Source organism: Streptopelia decaocto, assembly GCF_964273445.1.
Source record: "Streptopelia decaocto genome assembly, chromosome: 6".
Classification (NCBI taxonomy): Eukaryota; Metazoa; Chordata; class Aves; order Columbiformes; family Columbidae; genus Streptopelia; species Streptopelia decaocto.
In genome coordinates this window covers 32,195,409-32,215,989 of record NC_138660.1, presented here as the reverse complement: position 1 = coordinate 32,215,989, position 20,581 = coordinate 32,195,409, and the positions used below count along the sequence as shown (strand labels likewise).

General features: G+C 39.0%; 1 protein-coding gene across 6 annotated transcripts in view; it reads left to right on the top strand.

The window, feature by feature from the left end:
• PCNT (pericentrin) overlaps nt 1–20,581 on the top strand; it is an 86,128-nt gene that overhangs the window by 25,460 nt on the left and 40,087 nt on the right. For 4 of the 6 annotated variants that reach the window (XM_082056521.1, XM_082056522.1, XM_082056520.1 and 1 more), the window contains 14 exons: nt 475–739; nt 1,008–1,095; nt 2,324–2,540; nt 3,803–4,041; nt 5,866–6,341; nt 7,621–8,197; nt 9,279–9,512; nt 11,161–11,325; nt 11,817–11,963; nt 13,478–13,629; nt 14,079–14,293; nt 14,763–14,974; nt 16,070–16,232; nt 17,300–17,443. In XM_082056521.1, coding sequence (XP_081912647.1) covers nt 475–739; nt 1,008–1,095; nt 2,324–2,540; nt 3,803–4,041; nt 5,866–6,341; nt 7,621–8,197; nt 9,279–9,512; nt 11,161–11,325; nt 11,817–11,963; nt 13,478–13,629; nt 14,079–14,293; nt 14,763–14,974; nt 16,070–16,232; nt 17,300–17,443 — 3,294 coding nt within the window. Of the gene's footprint in view, nt 1–474; nt 740–1,007; nt 1,096–2,323; nt 2,541–3,802; nt 4,042–5,865; nt 6,342–7,620; nt 8,198–9,278; nt 9,513–11,160; nt 11,326–11,816; nt 11,964–13,477; nt 13,630–14,078; nt 14,294–14,762; nt 14,975–16,069; nt 16,233–17,299; nt 17,444–20,330; nt 20,370–20,581 lie in introns of all 6 variants that reach the window. The other 2 variants (XM_082056519.1, XM_082056518.1) reach the window with 1 other exon arrangement.

Here is a 20,581-nt window from a genome sequence, read left to right as displayed (position 1 = left end):
TTTACTACTGCATTCTATTTGTTGTTGGATGGTTCTTTTTAATTCAATAATTTAGCCGCTGCTTGAGCTAATGATGGGTAGCCAAACAATCACTAAAGTAATCCAGAATTTTGCTTTTTCTTCCTTGTGATTTTGTTTTCCTGCATAGTTGTTTTTGTTTGTTGGGTAGCTTTCCCTGGAGCAAATTAAATGTTCTTGACTAAATTATTGCTTCTGGTTGCCGCCACAAGCAGATGTGACAGTTTTGATTCTCGTCACGAGGATGGTTTCTCTGAACGCAGTATAAATGGAGAACATAGTTTTCCTGCCTCCTGAGGAAGGAATGTTTCATCTTGCAGAAGTTCATTTTCTTATGTAGCTTGTGGGATGACGTTTTACTGCTACAACAACTAAAATATGTCTGGTCTTCACAGAATGACTTAGCCTAAAGATACGTACTTCTGAGCGCGTGTGTTGGTTTTGCCTCCATTCCAGAGCTAAAAGAGCAGCTCCTGGCTCGTGCGTCACGGGTGGAAGAAATAGAGCGTTTAAAACAAGAATTTGAACAGCAGCGTCAGCAAAGAAAAAGTGAGCATGAAACCGAATTGGAACAACTGAGACTTTATTTCGAAAATAAGTTAAGAGTTGCTGAAGAAAACTACAGGGAAGAATTGACTTTGCTGCATCAGAGACTGCAAGAACTGAAGGAATATTCACTGTCAGAGCTGGAAGTGAGTCAAGAACAAGCAGGGGACATCAGGTGATCTATTCTATTTCTTTTTATCTCATATTATGACAGCAGGCTTCATCTTTTATATTAAAAAAATAATATGGATGTTAGCAATTAAATATATTAGAATTGGGTATTAGGTGATCTGTGGTTAGAAACATGGCGATGGGAAGTCATGAGTGCAGTTGTTATAGTTGCTCTGTGCCTTCTTTCAGAACGACATTCTAAGTCAGCAAGTTAATTTAAACTTAATTTGTGACATATAGTACAATCTTAAACTTTTAAACCCTTTTCTCAGTTCTTCTGTCGCGGTTTTTGAAGAGACTGCTGAGAAGCAGAGAAGGGATGTGCTCCGTCAGCTACATCAACAGCTGGAACAACATCAGGTAGTACTCTGGATATAGTAAAATTCTACTCTTCATTACATGACCGGGATGAAAACTGACGTCTGATTGCCAGCTCTTAGCAAAGACTTAATTAATTTGAGACATTTATTAAGGCGTCATTATTTTTGCCAAGTATTTTGTAAACTAGCAACTTTAACTAGTTCTCAAACTAGCAGAGCAGATGAAACAAGGTGTTCTGTAATTGTGTGTCCTCTGGTTGGGTTATTCTGTGCCTGTTAAGAAGCTCTTCCACAGAAGTGCAGAATTCATGGTGTTTCTCTTCTCCGTAGCTTCTGTAGTAATTGTGCCTTTATTGCTGTCTCTTCTTTTCAAGTGGAGATGCTACTTTGGTCCCTCTATTTATGCACCTATCTGCATGTACCTTCTTGTGATTTAAGATCTTTACTACTTTGCTCAACTCATTTGGAGTTGACTAAGAGTTTCAAAAGGAATTTCCCTTTTATTTTAACTTGTTGCTTTTTATAATTTAAAAAATAAAAATCTAGTTTTTTAGTGAGGGAATGACAAGCAGATGACGTACACAAGAGAGCACGAGCTCAATATCATTAGTAAGTCACACAAAAACCATATGAGTTATAAATGAGAAATGCATATGTTGTACTTTTTTTTTCCTTGCTGCTATTTATTAACTAGCTGGGTACGAAACTGCATTCATAGGTCATTTCTTTAAGTTCTGTGGTGTGTAGAGGGGGTCTCTTCAGCACTGAGTCAATAATTTCTCTACTCAGGTGTGCGTGGGACTTCCGCTTCTATTATGTTGTCACACAGGTCCTGAAACTCAGATCTGCCTTGGTGGCATGGTTTCAGACCATATATACTATATATATATATTTTTTTTTTACTCAAAAGGTTCTAATATGCAGATTTTTTTTGAAACTACTTTGTTCTTATCCTCTTTCTCTATTCAGAATACGTTAAGACAGCACTTAAGGACATGGATAAGTGGTGGACTTGGTAGTATTAGGTTAACAGTTGGACTTGATGATCTTAAAGGTCTTTTCCAAGCTAAATGATTCTCTGATTCTACTTGGAGGGGCTCTGCCACTCTAGTAGCAGATGGAGCAAAAGCAGCAGGGTTTTTGGAAAACAGATATTTACATGGCAAGCAGGTGCATTATAGTGTAATTCATGTAGTGCTCTCATTAAAAGATTCTCAGTGTGGTTTCTTCAAAGCTGAAAATGTCTTTCTAACCTGTTTCTTACGTAGGAAGAACTTGCCTGTTTGCAGTTAGAACTTAAAGAAAAACACAGACATGAGTTGGAGTCCTTAAAGTCTTCCCTTGCACTGCAATATAAGGAGGACCTGATGATCATGAAGATGGATCTCTCGGACAAATACATAACAGAGATTGAGGAAATGAAAAGAAAACATTGTTTAGAACTTGAGCAGCTCCGTGCCCAACTTTCAGAAGAACATATTAAAGGTAAGATGATCTGACACACTGGTAAGTAAATTGGTAAGCTTGTGTGGCTTATATTTTTCTTTAGATATTTAAAGGCTTATCTGAAGAATTTTTCAATTTATTATTAGCTTAAACTATAGGGAATACTTAATACATGTTAATCTCTGGCATTAAGCACTTTGGTTTTTGACTTCTGTGGGCATGTTGAGTTGTACTTCTGAAGATGTGGTAACCTGAAGTTGATTATTATGTATTAAAACCTACTACAACTGTGGATCAGTTGCTGAAAGGAGTTGATCAGGGTTCCGTTCTTGATGCCTAGAAAGGCATTGTCAATTCCTGAACTGATATTGATTTGAAAATTTCTTAGTGTTGTCTGTCAGCTATGTTAAATGTCTTTTGTATTTGCATGAAATAGATCAATTCTCCTGCTATTCCATAGAGTAGAACCACCTCTTCTCTGTGTTCCATGACTCTTTTACCCATGATCCTGTTGTAGGTTTGATATAGTGCTCTGCTCATTTAATGCTAATGTTTCTTTTTGCTACTGTGTTTGCCAACTGGTTGGCATACATCTTGGGATGAATTTTTTGAACAAAAAGTAAAGCATTTATAGGGAGCAGAATTTGTAATTGGTATCTTTTGTTGTTGCATTCATCTTAAAGTTCCTCTTATGGCTAAATTTAATGAGGCTTCTTATGCGCTCATGGATTTGTGTAATTTCTTAACAGTTGCTGCTTTTCTTGCAATTGTAACTTATAGAACTGGTTCAATATGAAATGCATATATTGTTGAGGTGCAGGTAAGGGATCCTGGCAGTTCTTGTGTCTGCAGTCTCTTTCTGGGATCACAGTATGATACACAAATGCTTGACTTACAGCAATGACTTACAGTTAGCCATATAACATGGCTTTAACTATGTTCCACTGTAAATAGTATGAGCTAAAGAGGAGAAAAACTTGCATGAATCTGCCATTACATTGTCCAAAAATAAAGTCAATTGCTCTGGCTGTTGCTGATAGGAGGGAGGTCCTGCCAGAGGTTTCATGATCTTTCCCCTTTATTCTGTGCCTGTTGACATGATACATTTCGAGGGTGATGATAAAGCAGAACAGGGTAGAAAATCATTGTGATAAGAGATTCTCTGTCTGTAGTTAGTATGGTTACAGATAAACTTGCACGGCTGACAATGTTCAGCTTTATTTCTGTGCACGAATAGGACCTATTAAAAGAAAATAAACTCCAGAATGTGTTTTCTTCATTTGCTTAGTTTTTCTTTTCAGAGATCACCAAACTGCGCCTACAGAGTGCTCAAGATGCAGCACGGCAAGTGGAAATGGAGGTGGCTGAGCGAGCGGCTGTGCTGGAGGAAGAGCACAAAGCCAAGCTGGCTGTCCTTCACTCTGAGAAACAGCGTATTGCAGAGCTTTTGGAAGAAATAAAGCATTTAAAGGAAGCGATTACTAAGCAGAAAGATCTTTCTGTGCAGAATGAAAAGCATCTGAAAGAGGAAATGGAGAAGGTAGCTTGTATTTGCAGTATTGTTTTGTATAGAGTTGGGCAAGCTCAGATCTGTTGGAAAGGCTGAGGGAGATAGAAGCAGCATTTATCTTTAAATATGTCTGGTTTAGTGGTAGTAGCTTCAGCTTACACACAAATATTGGAATATGAGATGGAGGTTCAGAGCAGTCTAGTATTAAATGCTTAGTTTCTCTGCAGATGAACTTCAAGAGCACAGTGTGGGAAGGCAGGTGCTTCGAGTGTTGATCCAATCCACCTTTTATAGTGATGTGGGTCAGGTATATGTATACCACTGCAATACAGACATATGCGCAAGCTCCTCATCCCGAACGTCTCCCTGCAGCACATCATAGTGTCCTGGGGCAAAAGTAACACAGTGCATGTGCATAACGTCATGTGGCGGTGGAGAATTTGGCACAGAGCACTGTGGCAGAGAGAAAATGCCCCTCTGCTGAGCAGATCCACTCGAATAAGTTTCTGCTTTTGATGGGACTGTCTTTTGAAGCAAATAACCAGAAATAATTTTTTCAGACCGTTTTTTGAGGGAAGAAGAAAGAACTGGACAACAGATTCCTGCTTTTGCCTTGGTGTAGGCTCTTATATCTTCACTCTCAAAGTCTTAGGGTTGAGAGAATCATATCTGACTCCTTTCCTGTTACCTATTAAATCAGCTGCCCCATCTGAGGATAAACTTAGGTTGGATGTTAATTCGTTGTTTAGCTTGTTCCGATATTTGAATGGTTAGGAGAATTAGGTGGATGAAGCTTCTCATTTCTCAAGCCCTCCTCTCCTCCCTTTTTAAAGACAAACAGGTGTGTGTCTCCTTTTCTAGACTTAAAAACTGGTGGAGAAGGACAGAGAAAACAGTTGCAGACCTTTCATAGATAACATGGAGACTCACTGGAAGCTTGTACAGAATGTGGTGTTTGAAATGAGCCTGTCCCCCATGCTGATCCAATGTCTGGAACTACAGATTTTGTTTACCCTCTGGTCTCTTGCTCTTAGAGTGTGAACCCATTTCCTCCATTACCTCTCTATTGGTCCCCTGCAAAGGTTTCATGGATTGTGTGTTAATCAAAATCTGGATTTTTTTTGCCTTTTCTGTCTCTTCATTTAGCGTTTAGCATAGATGAATGCTTAAATGTTTGTTCAAAACAAACCTTCCAAGTGAAAACTGAAGAATAGGCTTCATGCTGATGTTCCTGTGTGACCTCTTATTAGCTTTTGATTTTCTTTTAAGAGGTGACCCTATTGTTTCTTTAGTTTGCTATTTATTTGTTTACCTGCTTACCTCTAGTGTATTTTTAGAGGTGGGGTTTTTTTGTCTTTAGTCATTGAGCAATCATTCGATGCTTTGGCTTCTGTTTTTATGCTACGTGCTTTTTATGTTGCTTTTATGCCACATAACTGTCCTTTTCATGGATTTGAACACTGCATATAAAATACCACTGGAACATATAAGGAGAGAAGTTCAAAGGAGATTTTTAATCATGCCCAATATAAAATATATAAGGTGCCCATAGCTTTCTAAGTGGAACCCCTGAAATGAAGAAAAGTGGCCCCAGGAGAAAACAATAAAAAGTACCGTGTTAATTCTAGAATGTTGCTGTAATTTTTTCTTATCTTCTTTATCCCAATGAATTCTTAATAGCGTGTTGAATTCAGGTACCTATATACTGACATTTCAGTCCTACTTTATTTGGAAGGGTGACTTCACTGAAAGAATTAAATCTCTTCAAGGCCTTAAGTGCCTGAGAATCTTCACTTTACACACTTCAGTTTGGTTTTGGTGTTTTATGCATTTTTTTAATTACTGTGTTCACAGGTGAAATATGAAATTGCTGAGGATCACAAGAATAAATTAAGGGAAGCCAGAGAAGAAGTACAGAAAATAGAGAATATGTACAAAGAAAAAGAGAAGAAATGGAGATGTGAAAGTGAGGACCAGAGAGTCCAGGCAGAAGAGAAGTTATCACAGTTGCGTATAGAACTGCAAAACAGAGCTGAATGTGAGAAGCAGAATTTACAAAAGGAGTTTGAACTTCGTGAAGCTGAAATGAATCGGCTTCAAGATCACCAAGCCGCCAAAATTCTAGAATTGGAGAAGCTGGTAAAAGAGCAGCAAAACACCTTGCAGCAGCTGGAGGACAGCCTTGCGAGCACACGGGCTGCGCACAAATCCCGGGAGCAATACGACAGTGACCTGCAGGCAGCCAGAGAGCTCATGGCAAAAGAAATGGAAAAGGCCACGCTTTGTCTGCAGGAAGAATGTGCGCTGAAACTTATGGAAGCACAAAACAAGTAAGTCCTGAGTATCCGAGCATTTTCACTTGCTAGTTCAGTCATTGTTATTGCTGCTTTTTCTTACTTTAAACTTCACGAGTCATAGCAACGTAGGTTTATCGCTTGATGGCACCAGCTATTTTACATACGTAAAGCTTATTCTCCCATGGAACACTAATGCTGTCTGTTACGGTTTACTACAGAATTTTGCTTCACGTAAATGCATTTAGTCTAGTCTAGCAAATCACACACAGTGCAGTCAAGTTCTGCCTGTTACAGTGAAGAATACAACACAGTTGAAAATCATATTCTAGCCTTGGAGGAGGGGGAGTGTTACAGGACATGTAAATGGAAAAATTCTCTAAATTTTTTCAAGTGTTTTCAAACAATTCAAATTAATTTGAGCAGGTTCTTTTCGTGGTGAGGGAAACTTGTGTTATCCACTGAATGCTGAGGTTGGTATGTTATTCTTCAGTTCTGGTTATGCATGAAGGTTTTAACGGCTCAGTTTTTTCCTTTCCTTCCTACTTCTGTTGGTTTTAGCGTATTAGAGGAAATATTCCAATAACTACATGTTTGTATTTGCACGCATTGCTTCAAATTTATCCCTTCTTTCCTCCCACAAAATAGAACCAGATTGGGGAAATAATTCCAGTAAGAAAATGTTGAAAGCAGGTGTTTAGCCTTTAAATAACTAATAGCTTTTTAATTATTGATGTCTGTATGGAAAATACTATAGTAATGATTAGAGTAAATTGCAGCATTTCAAACACTGAATCTTTGCATCAAGCCTTAAGCAGACCTCAGAGAGCCAAGGTGAGTGTGGAGGAGCCCTCAAATATCCCACATACACTTCAACAGTGGTTTTATGTCTCAGTCTTAACCAGATGATTGGAGAGATGTTTCTTATGGCAGTTGTTTATTTGCAGATAACACATTTGAGGTGTAGACAATGTCTATATAATGTCCTAGGTGCTCTCATATGGCAGTATTTTCTCAGAGAGACAGTGAACAATGTTTGGATCTTGCTGTGTATTAGTAATTTAATAGGGATGCCAGTCTACCTAGCAATAAACCAGGTAAGACCAAGTGACATTGGATAAACCTTTAATTGTATAACTGTGAAATCATCTTTGTGGCTTGCTTTCAATTAGTTCTGTATTTGAAACATAAAGTAAAATTTGTGGATGCTAAGTAAGGTCTACTTATTTTTCTCTGTTTTTTATTGATTATTTCAATCAAAACAAAACAGTGCCTTTTTGACATTATTCTCTTAACTTTCTTGTAAATAATACAGCTTTATGGAGGAACACAAAGCCATGACTCAGAAGTTCACAACTGAGCAAGAGGTTCTTCTTCAAGAGCTGAAAAAGAAACACGTTGACGAGTTAGAACTCCAAAGTCAACAGTTACAGGAGAAGCATAAGCATCAAATTTTGTCTCTTACAGCCGAATTTCAGGCAAAGCACCAAGCTGAAATTGAGACACTTAAATCTGCCCTAGAAAGTAAACATCAGGCCCAGCTTGAAGCTTGTGTTGCTGAACTACAGACAAAGCATCAGGCTCAAATTGATGAGCTGGAGGCTAAACACTTGTCAAATCTGGATTCCTTGGAGTCATCCTACCTGTCTGAAATTCAGAATATAAGAGATGAACACAGTCAGGCTCTTGAGAAGCTCCAGCTGCAGCACACAGAACAGCTCTGCGAAAGGGATAAAATGAACCAAGCGCGCTTGGTTCAGGAGGTAGAGATGTTGAAATTAAAGCATGCTGAAGAACTTCAGCTTTCCCAAAATAATTTGAAAATTGAACTAGCTACTGTTCATATGGAAAAACTTAAAGCCATGGCCGTTGAAGCTGAAGAAGCTCATAAGGTAAGTCAGAAAGAAAACCTGGCGTAGAAGGTGAAATTTAATGATGCATTGTGTGGGATCACCTCTTCTTTTGTTCTTGGGGTGTATTTCTACAACCTCTGTTGTGCCAGCACTAGCACTTGTGTGTGGCCTTATTGTGAGCTGGAATAGGAAACTGAAGCTGAAAATGAAATCCATCTGTCCCTTACCCCCAAATGCTCAGACTAATGAGTTTTCCATCTCAGTGTGTGGAAAAGGTACAAATTAAGTAAATATCTTTTAACATTGTGGCCCAGAGCTTCTCTGCCTGATGGTTACCGTGTAATTCTCCAGGAGCGATTAGAATAAAGTAAATGTAATTCTGTAGGTTCAGTTATATCTCTAAGAATTTAAAGGTTATCCCTAGTGGCACAGTGTGGATGGGAAGGATAGAAAAAAGGTATCTCTGAAGGTCCCAGATGGGATTTTAGGAGCAAGTTGTGAGTGGGCCTTGTCTTAGATCATTTAACAGGGGTCTGTAGCTTTACTCTTGAATAGGGCAGAAGTGTGAGCTCTTTCAGAGTACAGAGGGATAAAAAGTGATCCCTGGACTCAAAGAGGTAAGAAGGCTTAGCTCAGTGCTAAAACTTCAGAGCCTTCTAGGGAGACATGCACTGTTTTTCAGACTTGTCTCTCACTGTGCCCTCTTCACAAAATTATGATTATATGTCATTCCTGTGCCTGCAAAGGTGAAGAAAAAGGTCTTGTGGGGAGGAAAGTGGATATTTTTCTTCAGTTTTATCATTGCTAACTAATATTTTAATTGTTCTTGAGTGTAAAGAACTTCAAAAAGAAAAAGTAGAAGATTGTGCTGATGGGGAGTGCTGTCATGGATAGAGGGAAAAGAAGGGGGTTCACAAAACTCTTACTAGATAGGAAAAATAAACCCATTTCAATGATATAGAGAGCGTCTATATGGATGTGTGCTCACCATTCATGCAGCAATATTGTTCATGTTTACTTAAAAAGCTTTGATAAGGCAGGACATGTGCTTTACAAATAGGTTACAAAAATATTTGTACTTATTTATTTTTCTCCCCTTTTTTAATTAACGCCTCCACAGGATGATTTGAACACAGCTCTTCAGAATCAAAGGAGGTTGCTGGAAGAAGAAAAACGTCTGGCCCTGGATATATTACGTGAGGAAGTATTGCAAATGGAGGAAAAGCACAGAAAAGCGCTCCAAGAACTTCAAGATCTTCATGAGGCAGAAATTAAGAAACATAAGGAAGAATATTCCATGGAGCTGGAAAAAGAACTGGGGAAACTAAAAGCACAACATGAACATGAGCAAGAGGTCAGAATGTTGCTAATACCTAAACCAAAAATAATCCATACTTTAACATAAAGTAAATTCAGTTCTGTTAAGCTTGGAAGTAAGGCTGTATATTTAGATGCTTTAGGGATTTTTTTAAGTAGTGCCAGTAGATAAGAAGAGACACAGTCAACATTTTTAAGCTTTGCTTTATCTGAAAGGACTTAAGAGGATTCATATATGTGTATTAGCCTGAACTTTTAAAAGTTAAATCCAGGTTTGCAGTGCTTGCTTTATTGGGGGAGGCGCTGGGAATGGGCTTGTGTTCTATTGAGTTCCTGCCTTATTTAATTCAGAACTTCAAAGCTGCAATTTTGATAGAAAACTAATAGGTAATAAATTAGATCCTTAACCATTTGTGGAAAGTAACCGTTCACTTGAAGCTTTTCTAAGTGAACAACCTTGACTAAAATTGATTTCTTCTTTTCTTAGAGAGATTACCATAGGTAATACTTTTCCAAATATGTTTTCTCAGTGAGGTTTGGAGATTTTCCTGTCTGCCCTTAAAGCTTTACCATTTCTTCTTGTTGGGAATGTTTATGTGTAAGCTTGATTTTGTCTACTTTCATAGTGAAGGCTAAACATTTAATCATTTACACTAAGTTCTCTTTAAACATTGAAATGGAATAAGATCTATTCATCTTTTATACAATCTGACTTCCATTGATGCAAGCAGCCAAAAGTGATTGAGACTTTGTACTTGTTTCTATTATGTATTACATTCAAATCTTAGGAGGAGTCATAAACAAAATGAGCTTTATCCAGCTATAACCAACGAACATACGTTAAAATAAACTTGCTTTTGCTTTTTCACTTACTAATTTGAAAATTGGATAGCGTGCCAAATAACTCCCTAGTCACTGTTGTATCTGTGTTATTTGGTGCACCTGGCAAAAAACACTTAGTTTGAGGAGATCTCCTGTGTTCCTATGGACTGTCAGCTCTTGGAGCTGGTAGTGGTTTCCAGCTGGCTGGAGTGGGTTGCAAACTCTCTATTTTTGGAAGAATAGCTTGCCTAGGAAGATAGTTTTGTGGGAAGTTCTCATGATTATTCAGTTTTTAAGCCCTTCATCCTAGAAGCAGGATTTATCACTATTCTGATGACTACAGTGACTCTTCTTAGGATAACAGGAAAAAAAAAAAAAACCAAACAAACAAAAATGCCCAAACCTTTCTCTGATATTTTTGATTGGCTTTTGTTGTATCTCGTAGGATAATTGCATTAAATATAGATGCATAGCATTTAACCCCATTTGAACAAGATAAATTGCATCTTAACAAAATATGCTCTCCCTGTGTTTTTTCTGCCCCTCTTTCTTCCTTATTTCTTTGAATTTCGCTGAGACCAATGTCTGTTGGAAAGAGCAAGTAGGGAGCCTGACCTGATGAGTGCAGGAGGTAGTTGGTACATGATGCTCTGTTGCTTCTTATCTATTTTTATCAGCTTGCTTATTTTTTTCCTATAGCCAGCATGACAATAGACAGCAGCTATGTGTGGCCTTGAGGATTGGAGAGAACTATTGTGAAAATACTCTTAAGAATTTGGCTGAGCTTGTTTTGGTTTGGTTTTATTTTTTTCCTTTATTATAACATTATGGCTAAAATATTGATATTGCTTACTTGTCTGCAGATGTATGCTTCCGCATCGGCCTCTGAAGTGGAAACTGTGCGGACAGCTCTCCTGGCTCAATTTGAGGAGGCAAAATTGAAACAGCAGCTTCAGTTCCAGGAGGAGATTGAGCTGCTCAAGTGTCAGTCAGAGGTGCTGCTCGACCAGCAGATTGCACAGCTGAAGGTGGGGTCCGATAAATGAACAGCAGAGCATGCACTGGTAGCGTGTTTTCCTGGAAAAGACCAATTCAGATACATTTTTGTTGTTCAGCCACAGGACTTTAAGAAGACAATCCAAATTAGATCTCTTCCTTGCTTGTACTACTTGCAGTTGCTGAAGTGGCTTCTGTCCGTCTCTGTCCCGACTTGTCCGTCTGTTTTCTGTTCCTCACTGCTATCTCAGCAGTCTGAAAGGGCCCAGGTCTCAGTGAGCTCATTCATATAGTTCATTTACCTGCTTAACTATTTTTAAATCATAGTTTCAGCACAATGTTGTAAATAGGAGGTGTGTTAACTGTTTAAGTTACTGCTAGTTAATTTGAGAGGTAAGGTACACATTCAAAGAAAAAGAAGAGAGGTGAAGGGGTTTGGTTGTAGGAGTTTTTTCAGTGTGTTTGTTTTTTTGTTGTCGTTGTTTTTCCTCTCTGTAAATCAAAGTATATGTGACTTATGCAGGATGAATTTGAAGCTGAAAAAAAGGCATTGCTACATGACAAGCAGCAGATGTTGATGCAGGAGAGGGAGAAGGCACAGGCTGCTCACCAAAAGGAGCAGGAGATGTTATCAGCCCAGCTGCAAGAAAAAGCAGCAATCATTACCCAGGTGCGTGGAACATATTTTAAACTTAGATTTTAAATGTGATTTTTGTGGTTGTGTTTTAGCACAGTTCTCTCACCATTCTCAAAATGTGTATATACAGGCTGTGCATGTAGTTCTTCTGATCGCTGTTTTTCAAGGTGGAGCGTATGATGGTCTCTGTCTCGTAGCTGGAGTCCTACAATAACATGGAAACAGAAACTGTGTACCAGTTTGAAAACTGGTCTTCAGCCATTTCTCAGGGAGGTTAACGCTGCTTCCTATCAGAAGGTTGGATGTTTGCATTTTGTTGGCTGTGTATTGATGCCATCCATATATATCACATATTTTTGTCAAGAAAATAGTGCTCTAGCAGCTTTTTTTAGACCAACTGACCTATAGCTTGGAGGCAGTAAGACAGGCAAGTGGGACGTTTGGATCTGGAAGTGACAAAGATAAAATTTTGTTTTGTTTGGCAAAAGAATATGTTGCCTGTAAAGCAAATATCTAAATTGAATCTAGGTTATCCAGAAGACTTTAGAGAGAAGAGCAGCTTGGAAATGGTATTTGTTTTAATTAGAAGGTTTTAAAATGTCAAATTATTTTTTAATTATTAAAATAATAGCTGCGAGTTTTTGAAATAGAAGATAAAATGAAATAAAACATTGTCTTCTCTCACAATTCAGGAAGTTCTGACCAAAATGTAGATTTGGTGTATTACACTGTTCTGTTAGGCCTTTAGTGGAAAAACTGGGAGTAACACTAATAATTACCCTATAGGGAGAAATGCCTTATTGTTTCCTGCTCTTCATTCAGGATTTAATGAAGGGTGAGCAAGCCGGCACAGCAGTAGAATGCTTTCTTTCCTTGCAGTTTCTTCCCAAATAGAGATTTTGACTAATTTGTTAGCTTACTTATGAAACCAAGTTTCTAGCAAAATAGTACTGATTTGTTTCGCAACATAACCCAGGGATCAGGGGTGGTATATACGTATATACGTGAATGTATTTTATATAGATATACTTTTTTTTTTTTTTAATGGGGTATATAAACTATAAATATTAGAAGGTATTTTTCTAGAAACTTGTTTTCAGGACGAACTTATGAAAGTATAGCTGGCACTGATGACACTGGATCAGGTTGCTGTTCAGGTTTATGTACTACAGAGTCAGAATTTATGCTGGGACATTGCTTTGTGTCTTTCAGGCATAACAGTGAAAGCAAACTAAGAGCAAACTAAAGTACGACACAATGTTTTTATGAGATTTTTGTATTGCTTATGTGCACTGGGTTTGAATGCAGGTGAGGCAGCTCACTAAAGCAAAATCAGCATTAGAAAAGGAGAACTGAAGAAAAACTACCATTCACTTGTAGTCTTTCTGCTGTCCTTCATTTCTAGTACTTGTAGAAGCAAATTTGTGTAACAGCAGACAATGATTGTGTGAATATATATGAAGCGATGTAGGGTAGGATCATTGGGTGAAGTTTGTAGTTTAGGCAAAATGATTGATTTTGTTGCATTGTTCGTGTATTTTCCACAGCTGGAAAATAAAGTGGAGTCTTTAAACCGTGAAATAGAGGAGACCAACTCTGAACTGGAGACGCTCCTTCAGCGGCGGGACAGAGAAAACCAGGAGGGAGGGAATTTGGTGGCCATGTTGAGATCCGATATTGAGCAGTCTGAGGATGAAAGGTTTGTACATCTTGGCTTACAGAACGCTTAGTGGTCTTTGAATTCACTCTCTCATCTTTAATAAACTAGCTTACTGTTTTTCATAAAACTAAAATGTTTTCATAATTATAACTTGTTTGTTCTGCCGGAACACCCCTAGTCATTTTGATATTGCAGATACTATAGTAATAGATGTGTTCTCTCTACTGGTGCTTCCACAGATGTGGAAACCCAAAATGCTTGTGTATAAGTCTTTCCATTTAACTGTGGAGAGGGCAAGGGTGTTTTGCTGACCCTGCTCTGTGAAAATGGCTTTGTTTTTTTTGTGGGTCATCTGAATCGTCTTCACTGATAACTGTTCAACTATGGCAAGATATCCATTTTAGACTGTCAGGCTTTCACTAGGTTCAAAGTTCATTTCAAATAAAGTGCATGTAATTTTTCAAGTGTTTGGTATGCTCTTGTTCTAGGAAAAAACTGCAGGAATCTTACGAGCATCTTATGAAATTGCTCATGGAGTTGGTGAAGGCCACGATAGATGTTGAGGACCTTATCTGTAGCAAGATTGGTGTTTGCCTTGATGACAGTCTGGCTTCTGGAGATTCTAGAGAAAGTCACAGTATTATGGAAGAAAAGGTATTCATGCAGTATTTCAAAGCCAAAGAAAAGCATCACCTAGGAAAAGGTGAGTATAGATCTGCATAACTGGATGTAGTCAATTCACATTCTTGAAAAACAGCATTTAAATTCCTTTTATAGAGATGAGGTTCAGAAAGGGGCACTCTCTTGTTGCAGTGTTTTCTGTTTCCCTTTCAGAGTTGCTCCGCAGTTAAGATAGTTTCTGTCAGTGTTCTTTCATTTTAATTATTTTAATAGTGGAAATACTAAAATGTTACTGGAGAAGGCTGAACAAATTATAGAGCAGGAAAGATTAACTTGGGGAATGAGTTTCAGGCCCTGATGTATAGCACAATATTTCCAGATGTTGCGCAAGACTCTCTTGATTTGTCAACACTGAGTTACTGATGTCTACAAGTTTTCACCTTATAATACATCTTCAGGACCAACCAATGTCACCATCTGATGTCAGTTGTTACCTGAGTGGCAGTTCTGTGTCATTTTTCTGTGTTTTTAAATAGCTTCCTTGTTTTCAGTGAACGAGCTGCTTGATGAAACTCTCACAGAACGCAGCCAGTTGTCTCCAGCGACTTACGAGGGTCCTGAGTTGAGCCAGTACTTATGTGAAAGTATTTTTGCAAAGCCGGAACTGGCGTGTGAAAATGAAGAAATGATACTGAGAACTGGTCGTCGTTTGCGCACTGCAGTGGAGAGGCTTCTGGAACTGGTCACAGAATCAACTAAACAAGTAAAACTTTTAAATCAGTATAATGATACATCTATACAGAAAGTGTGAAATCTGTTTTAAGGCTTGTGTATTTAGCACCCTGTAGGACTGGCTACTAAAAAGAAACAGATTTTGGCTGAATACACAGTGAGTTACCAGTATAGGGAGGCATCTGCTACTCCTTACAGTGAAGGTTTTGCCCTTATTTTATTGTTTCTTATAAATGAGACTTTAACAACTTTTTTTCCTAGCAGATCCTGTAGGAAGGTTGTAAGTTGGTTGCCTTAAGCAGATTTAAATTAGGATTTTAGATGCATTTGGTAACTTTGAGAGAACAAGAGTTAGGGGTTTTCAAGGGTTTTTTTATTGTATTTCACATCAATGCTTCAACATTGATAAAAAGGTTCAAGAAAACTCAGCCCCATGTTAAAATGTTTTGGAAATATGCAGATGGCAGCAAGCAAACATCCTTGTAATTATGTATGGCTTAATTGTGATAAAAGAAGCTGAACTCAATATCATAAAAGAATGTATTTCCAAGCTGAGTTTTGCAGTTTCTAGACATTCAGCTTTGCAAAGAGAAGTTGTAAGTGTGAGGTAGATGCCTGAGTACTGTAGATATTTACAGGACTGAATTCAGTGCTACAGTAATTAGTGTGTTGAGGAAATAAGCTCACATACGAGCGCAAGATGCATATAGTCTCAGAAAACTGGGGCCATACCTTGGAAACCTGATGATGTATTGACTTCACTGTTAGACATGCCTGGATCTCTTAAAGAATTTAGGTACAAGAATGCTTTGAATTTCAAGTGGTTCAGGAAGTGTCATGCTGAGAGTTTAGCCAACAGGGAGGAATCCCTTTTCATGCTCAGTAAAGAGACTTATGCTTAAGTAAGATTTGTGGCAAAAATGTAGGGATGTGAGTACAGGGAGTGACCAAAGTGTCCAGGGGCTTTGGGCAAAGTCAACCTAGTACTAAAATGAAACTTCAAAATCTGGACCTTAATGCATAAATGTTTTTAAAAATTAAGAAGGTTTTTCTTTAAGTGTCTGTACTTTTGTTACATTGCATGTGCATCCGAGATTTGACGCTACGGGAAATTGTTTCCTTTTAGCTGGAGAAAATGCATGAAAACCATGCGCAGTTTGAAGAAGAATTCAGCCGCCGGAATCAGGAAACTGCCCAGGTGGTCAGTCAGCACCAGGAACTTATCGAGTGCCTCAGCGAGGAAAGTGAGGCCAAGAATCAGCTGGCACTAGAGCTTCATAAAGCAGAGGGTAAGAAAATGAAACCAATAGGAAGAGATTTCCATGGCATTTACTCATAGCTCATGGCTCCAAATCTCTGTGTTATGCTTTTTGTGTCTTTTGTTGTTGATTTACCTGTCTATAATCCATTTTCTGCCTTTCACATTACTGAATTACTTGAGGATTGAGTCTTCTCTTGCAGATCTGCTGCTTAACTCTTCATTAGAATTGCATTTCCCTCGGGCAAGTGCGATAGTGCTTAGGCCTATATTTACACCATTAACTGCGTGTGAAAAATACCCTAACCTTTAAACCAGCAGTTTACATTCCTGTATGTCTAAACCTGGGAGCTTGGATTATTGAAAAGATAACTTCCTGGTGTAAATCAGCCCACCTGTCTGACTTTGAAGAGTTCAGCATGAACTAGAGCAATGTTTCATGGTAGTGCGGGCATAAATAGATTCTGTAAGAACAGACACGCTCAGACTGATCTCAGCATTATCACAGACTGTATCGTCAGTCTAATTCCCCCTTGAAGGTTACAACTTCAGGTCTTCTCCTTTGTGCAAGAGAATCTTTGAGGGTTCCCTTGCCCTTCAAGTTGAGCTCCTCTCCCTAATCATGGCATCTGCTTTCCGTTCCTCTTCTCAGTCACACTCTTCTAGGTTTATTTAGTCTTTCCAACATCCTGTTACCTTCCTTTCTCTGAATTGTTCCGGGATTTCTTGGGCTCTGAATCTAACACTTGATCCTACTTTTTGGAGATTCTGTTTCTTCAAACTTCAGCTGCCAGCAGAGGATGCGTCAGGCTGAGAGGTGATCACAGACCCTCAAGGCTTCACAATCCCCATATACATTCTGTATGTTTGGAGATGTTTTTTGACATTGCAGCCTCATAAAATCTGTTAGACTATATTAACTGGTACATTTTATTCCTTAAGATACTTCAGAAAGCCCGAGGTACAGTGTGTATTTAAGTCATCTTGCACATCTTCCTTTGTTTGCACAAAATTGTTTATTCATGTTTTCAAGCTGCTTTTTTTTCCAATAGATGAGTTTGCCTACTGCTTTATTTGCCTTGTGACTTGGGATTTTAGGCATTATCGAAGGCTATGTGGCAGAAAAAGCTGCACTGGAAGAGGCATTGAATCTGAAAGAGGAATCTGAGCGTCGCCTTGTTGTGGAGCTGGAGAATATGCGTGAACGCTTCCAGGAGCTAACCCAGGAGCAAGCAATTCTCGGTGAGGAGTGGGTGTAACACTATTAGTGGAAAATGAAATTGTCTTCGCTCAGGGCACACAGCGATGTGCTTCAGCCTTTGGTTTGGTGACCCAGCGAGCAGCTCAGTCTGGTACAGAGGTCAGCAGGGGTGTCTTGTAGAAGCAGAAATAAAATAAAGCAGCTGGTTCTTTGCTTATAAGAACTACTGTTAGTGAAGAGTACTGCTGTACTCTTATGCTTAGTTAGAAATGGGAGGTGTCTGTGAAAATAAGAGGCGTGTGTTAACTACAGGTTGTTAGTTGCAGCAGACAATTAGCACCTAGTTAGTAACTGAAATGCTGGTTATTTGACACAGCAATCAAAGAGAAGAGTTGGAGCTTCAAGGCTTTTGACTGCTTCCAGGACTAAAGAGAGAGCTTAATGATGGAAGCAATAAAATACTCCTGGAAAATTATTTGAATTATTAAATCATGAAAAAATTGTGGTGATGATGTGTACTTAAGATTCATACATAAGCTTTTCCCCTGCTCCCCAGCCTTATCCTGTCAAAACACGCACACATGATCAGTAAGGATGACTATGGAAAGATTTTAACACCCAAGCTCCAAGTCTTTTTAGGTTTTTAAAAGAAAGTACCTGGGCTGAAAAAGCTGAATGAGGTAGTGGTGTTGGACAGGATAAGGTGAGACAAGTATCTTAAACTTGTATGTAAAGGGTGACTCACTGCAAGCCAAAGACACTGAAATACCAAACCAAACTCAGATAAGATGTTGTGTGACTTGTGCTATGCAGGAACTCAAGACTGTCTTATGCTTGAATCTGTGAATCATTTAAATAGCATTATATAGTTTTGACTTCTTGATTTTGCAGCCTCAATTCTAGTACTTCTATTAGTGAATTTCTGCCTTTCCATTTCTGCTAATGCCAACATTACGCTGCCCTCAGCTATGTCACCATGATGCCACCTTCAGCTATGTCGCATAGATCCTTACAGCCTGACCAGGCTACAGAACAGGTAGCTGTACATAATGTGTGCTTAGGTCAGAAATAAAGACAGCAAGAAACAGTTTTCTAGTGAATTTCTTCATTGTCAGTAGTAGAAGAATGTAAAGACTCTAGATTTCAGGATATCAACCCAAATTCTATAGGAGGGGTGTGTTCGACTGGACACAGTCTATATGTTGCAATTATCTGTCCACTTCTTAGGAACCTCTGTTCTCAAGTACTGCCTGCTTTCAGTCCTGCTGTATCATTCTTCTGCAACTCGTCTGCCTCCCGCCTCCTCTTCTTCTCCTCTTTACCTTACTGCTCTTCTGACTCTTGACTCTACCATTGTCCTGCTCTTGTGGGCCACCATCCTTCTGTTCTGCACTCAACCTTTCAAATGTAGTGCAATCAAACTACTCATGTTGTACATAAAATCACAGAATGGTTTGGGTTGGAAGGAGCCTTTAAAGGTCATCTAGTCCAACACTCCTGCAATGAGTAGGGACATCTTCACCTAGAATCTTTCAGTTGGAAGGAACCTTCAATGATCATCTAGTCCAACTGCTTGACCTTTTCCGGGCTGACCAACAGTTAAAGCATGTTATTAAGGGCATTGTCCAAATGCCTCTTAAACGTTGACAGGCTTGTGGCATCGACCACCTCTCTAGGAAGCCTATTCCAGTGTTTGGCCACTCTCTTGGTAGAGAAATGCTTCTTAGTGTCCCCTCTGAACCTCCCCTGGTGCATCTTTGAACCATTCCCACGTGTCCTATGACTGGATACCAGGGACAAAAAATCAGCGTGTCCCTCTCTGCTTTCCCTCCCCAGGAATCTCCAGAGAGCCACCAGCTCACCCCTCAGCTTCCTTTTCTCTAAACTGGACCAACCCAGAGTCCTCAGCTGCTCCTCATAGGACCTCCTTACCAGCCTGTCACCAGCAACTAGATCAGGTTGCTCAGAGCCCCGTCCAGCCTGACCTTGAATGTTTTCAGGGATGGAGCATCTGCCATCTCTCTGGGCAACCTGAGCCAGTGTTTCACCACCTTCATTGTAAAAAAATTCTTATATCTAGTCTGAATCTACGGTCTTCAGTTTCAAACCGTTACCCTTTGTCCTATCGCATCAGGCTCTATTAAAATGTATAGTTCATATGTTACTATAGCATTAAAAGTCATGTCCATCTCTGACGTCTCACATGACATCTTAATAATATCTTACTGTTTACTTAAGAGAAAATTGGATGCTGGTGTTGTGCAGATTGTCCCAGTTTACCAAGTCTGTGCTCGTTTGCCCCAGTAAGCAGAGGAGAAGGCAAGGGGAAAACCTCCCTTCCTTGGGGGAAAGGCAGCAGAACACAAACAGATTCAGGGGCTGCAACTAAAACTAAGTGCATGTTGTGCTTGCTTTGCAACAGTGATTATGGCCTTGAGTAATATGTCCCACAGGAAACTCAAAGTAATTCCACGATGTTGCTGAACACAAGTACATCTCTGTGTCGTGGAAATGTGTGACAGAGTCTGTAAGTCTGTGCCAGTGAGTCCTGCTGAACGGAATCCTGCTTTGAATCCCCTGGCAGGAAATAAAAGGGGGGGTTGAGACATTAATTATTCCATCTCTGTTGGGGAAAATTGCAAAAAGATAATATTGATTGTCTTAAAAAAATGCCTAAATGACTAGCCAAGAATGTTGCAACAAACTTGCATGGTTATAATGTAAAACCATTCCTATAGTAGCTCTAGTCCAGTTACAGACATGAATCAACGCGTGATCAGGAGCTTTATGTCATAATAAAGATGAAGTGCATTTTTGCCAAATAAAAGGTAGGCACTATCTTATTACATATGAACTTTTAGTGATTTGTAGGACGGAATGGATCACAATGTCCTATTGTATTGTACATGTCTGTGTTTTGATTTCTAGGAGCACCTATGGCTAGTGTAGCACAAAACGAAGGCTCAGGTTTGTAATGATGAGTGTGAGTTTTTCCTGGTTTGTGTTGCTGTAACACTTGAGTGAATGAACTGATAGTTTTATTTTAACAAAGAGGAATAGTACTTCGTGAACAGGCCTAAGAAATTATTGAGGTTATTAGTATCTTGGCAAAAAAATGTTACAACTTCTGTGATGCATCAGAAAACAACTAAAACTAAGAATGTTCAATTCACTTACCA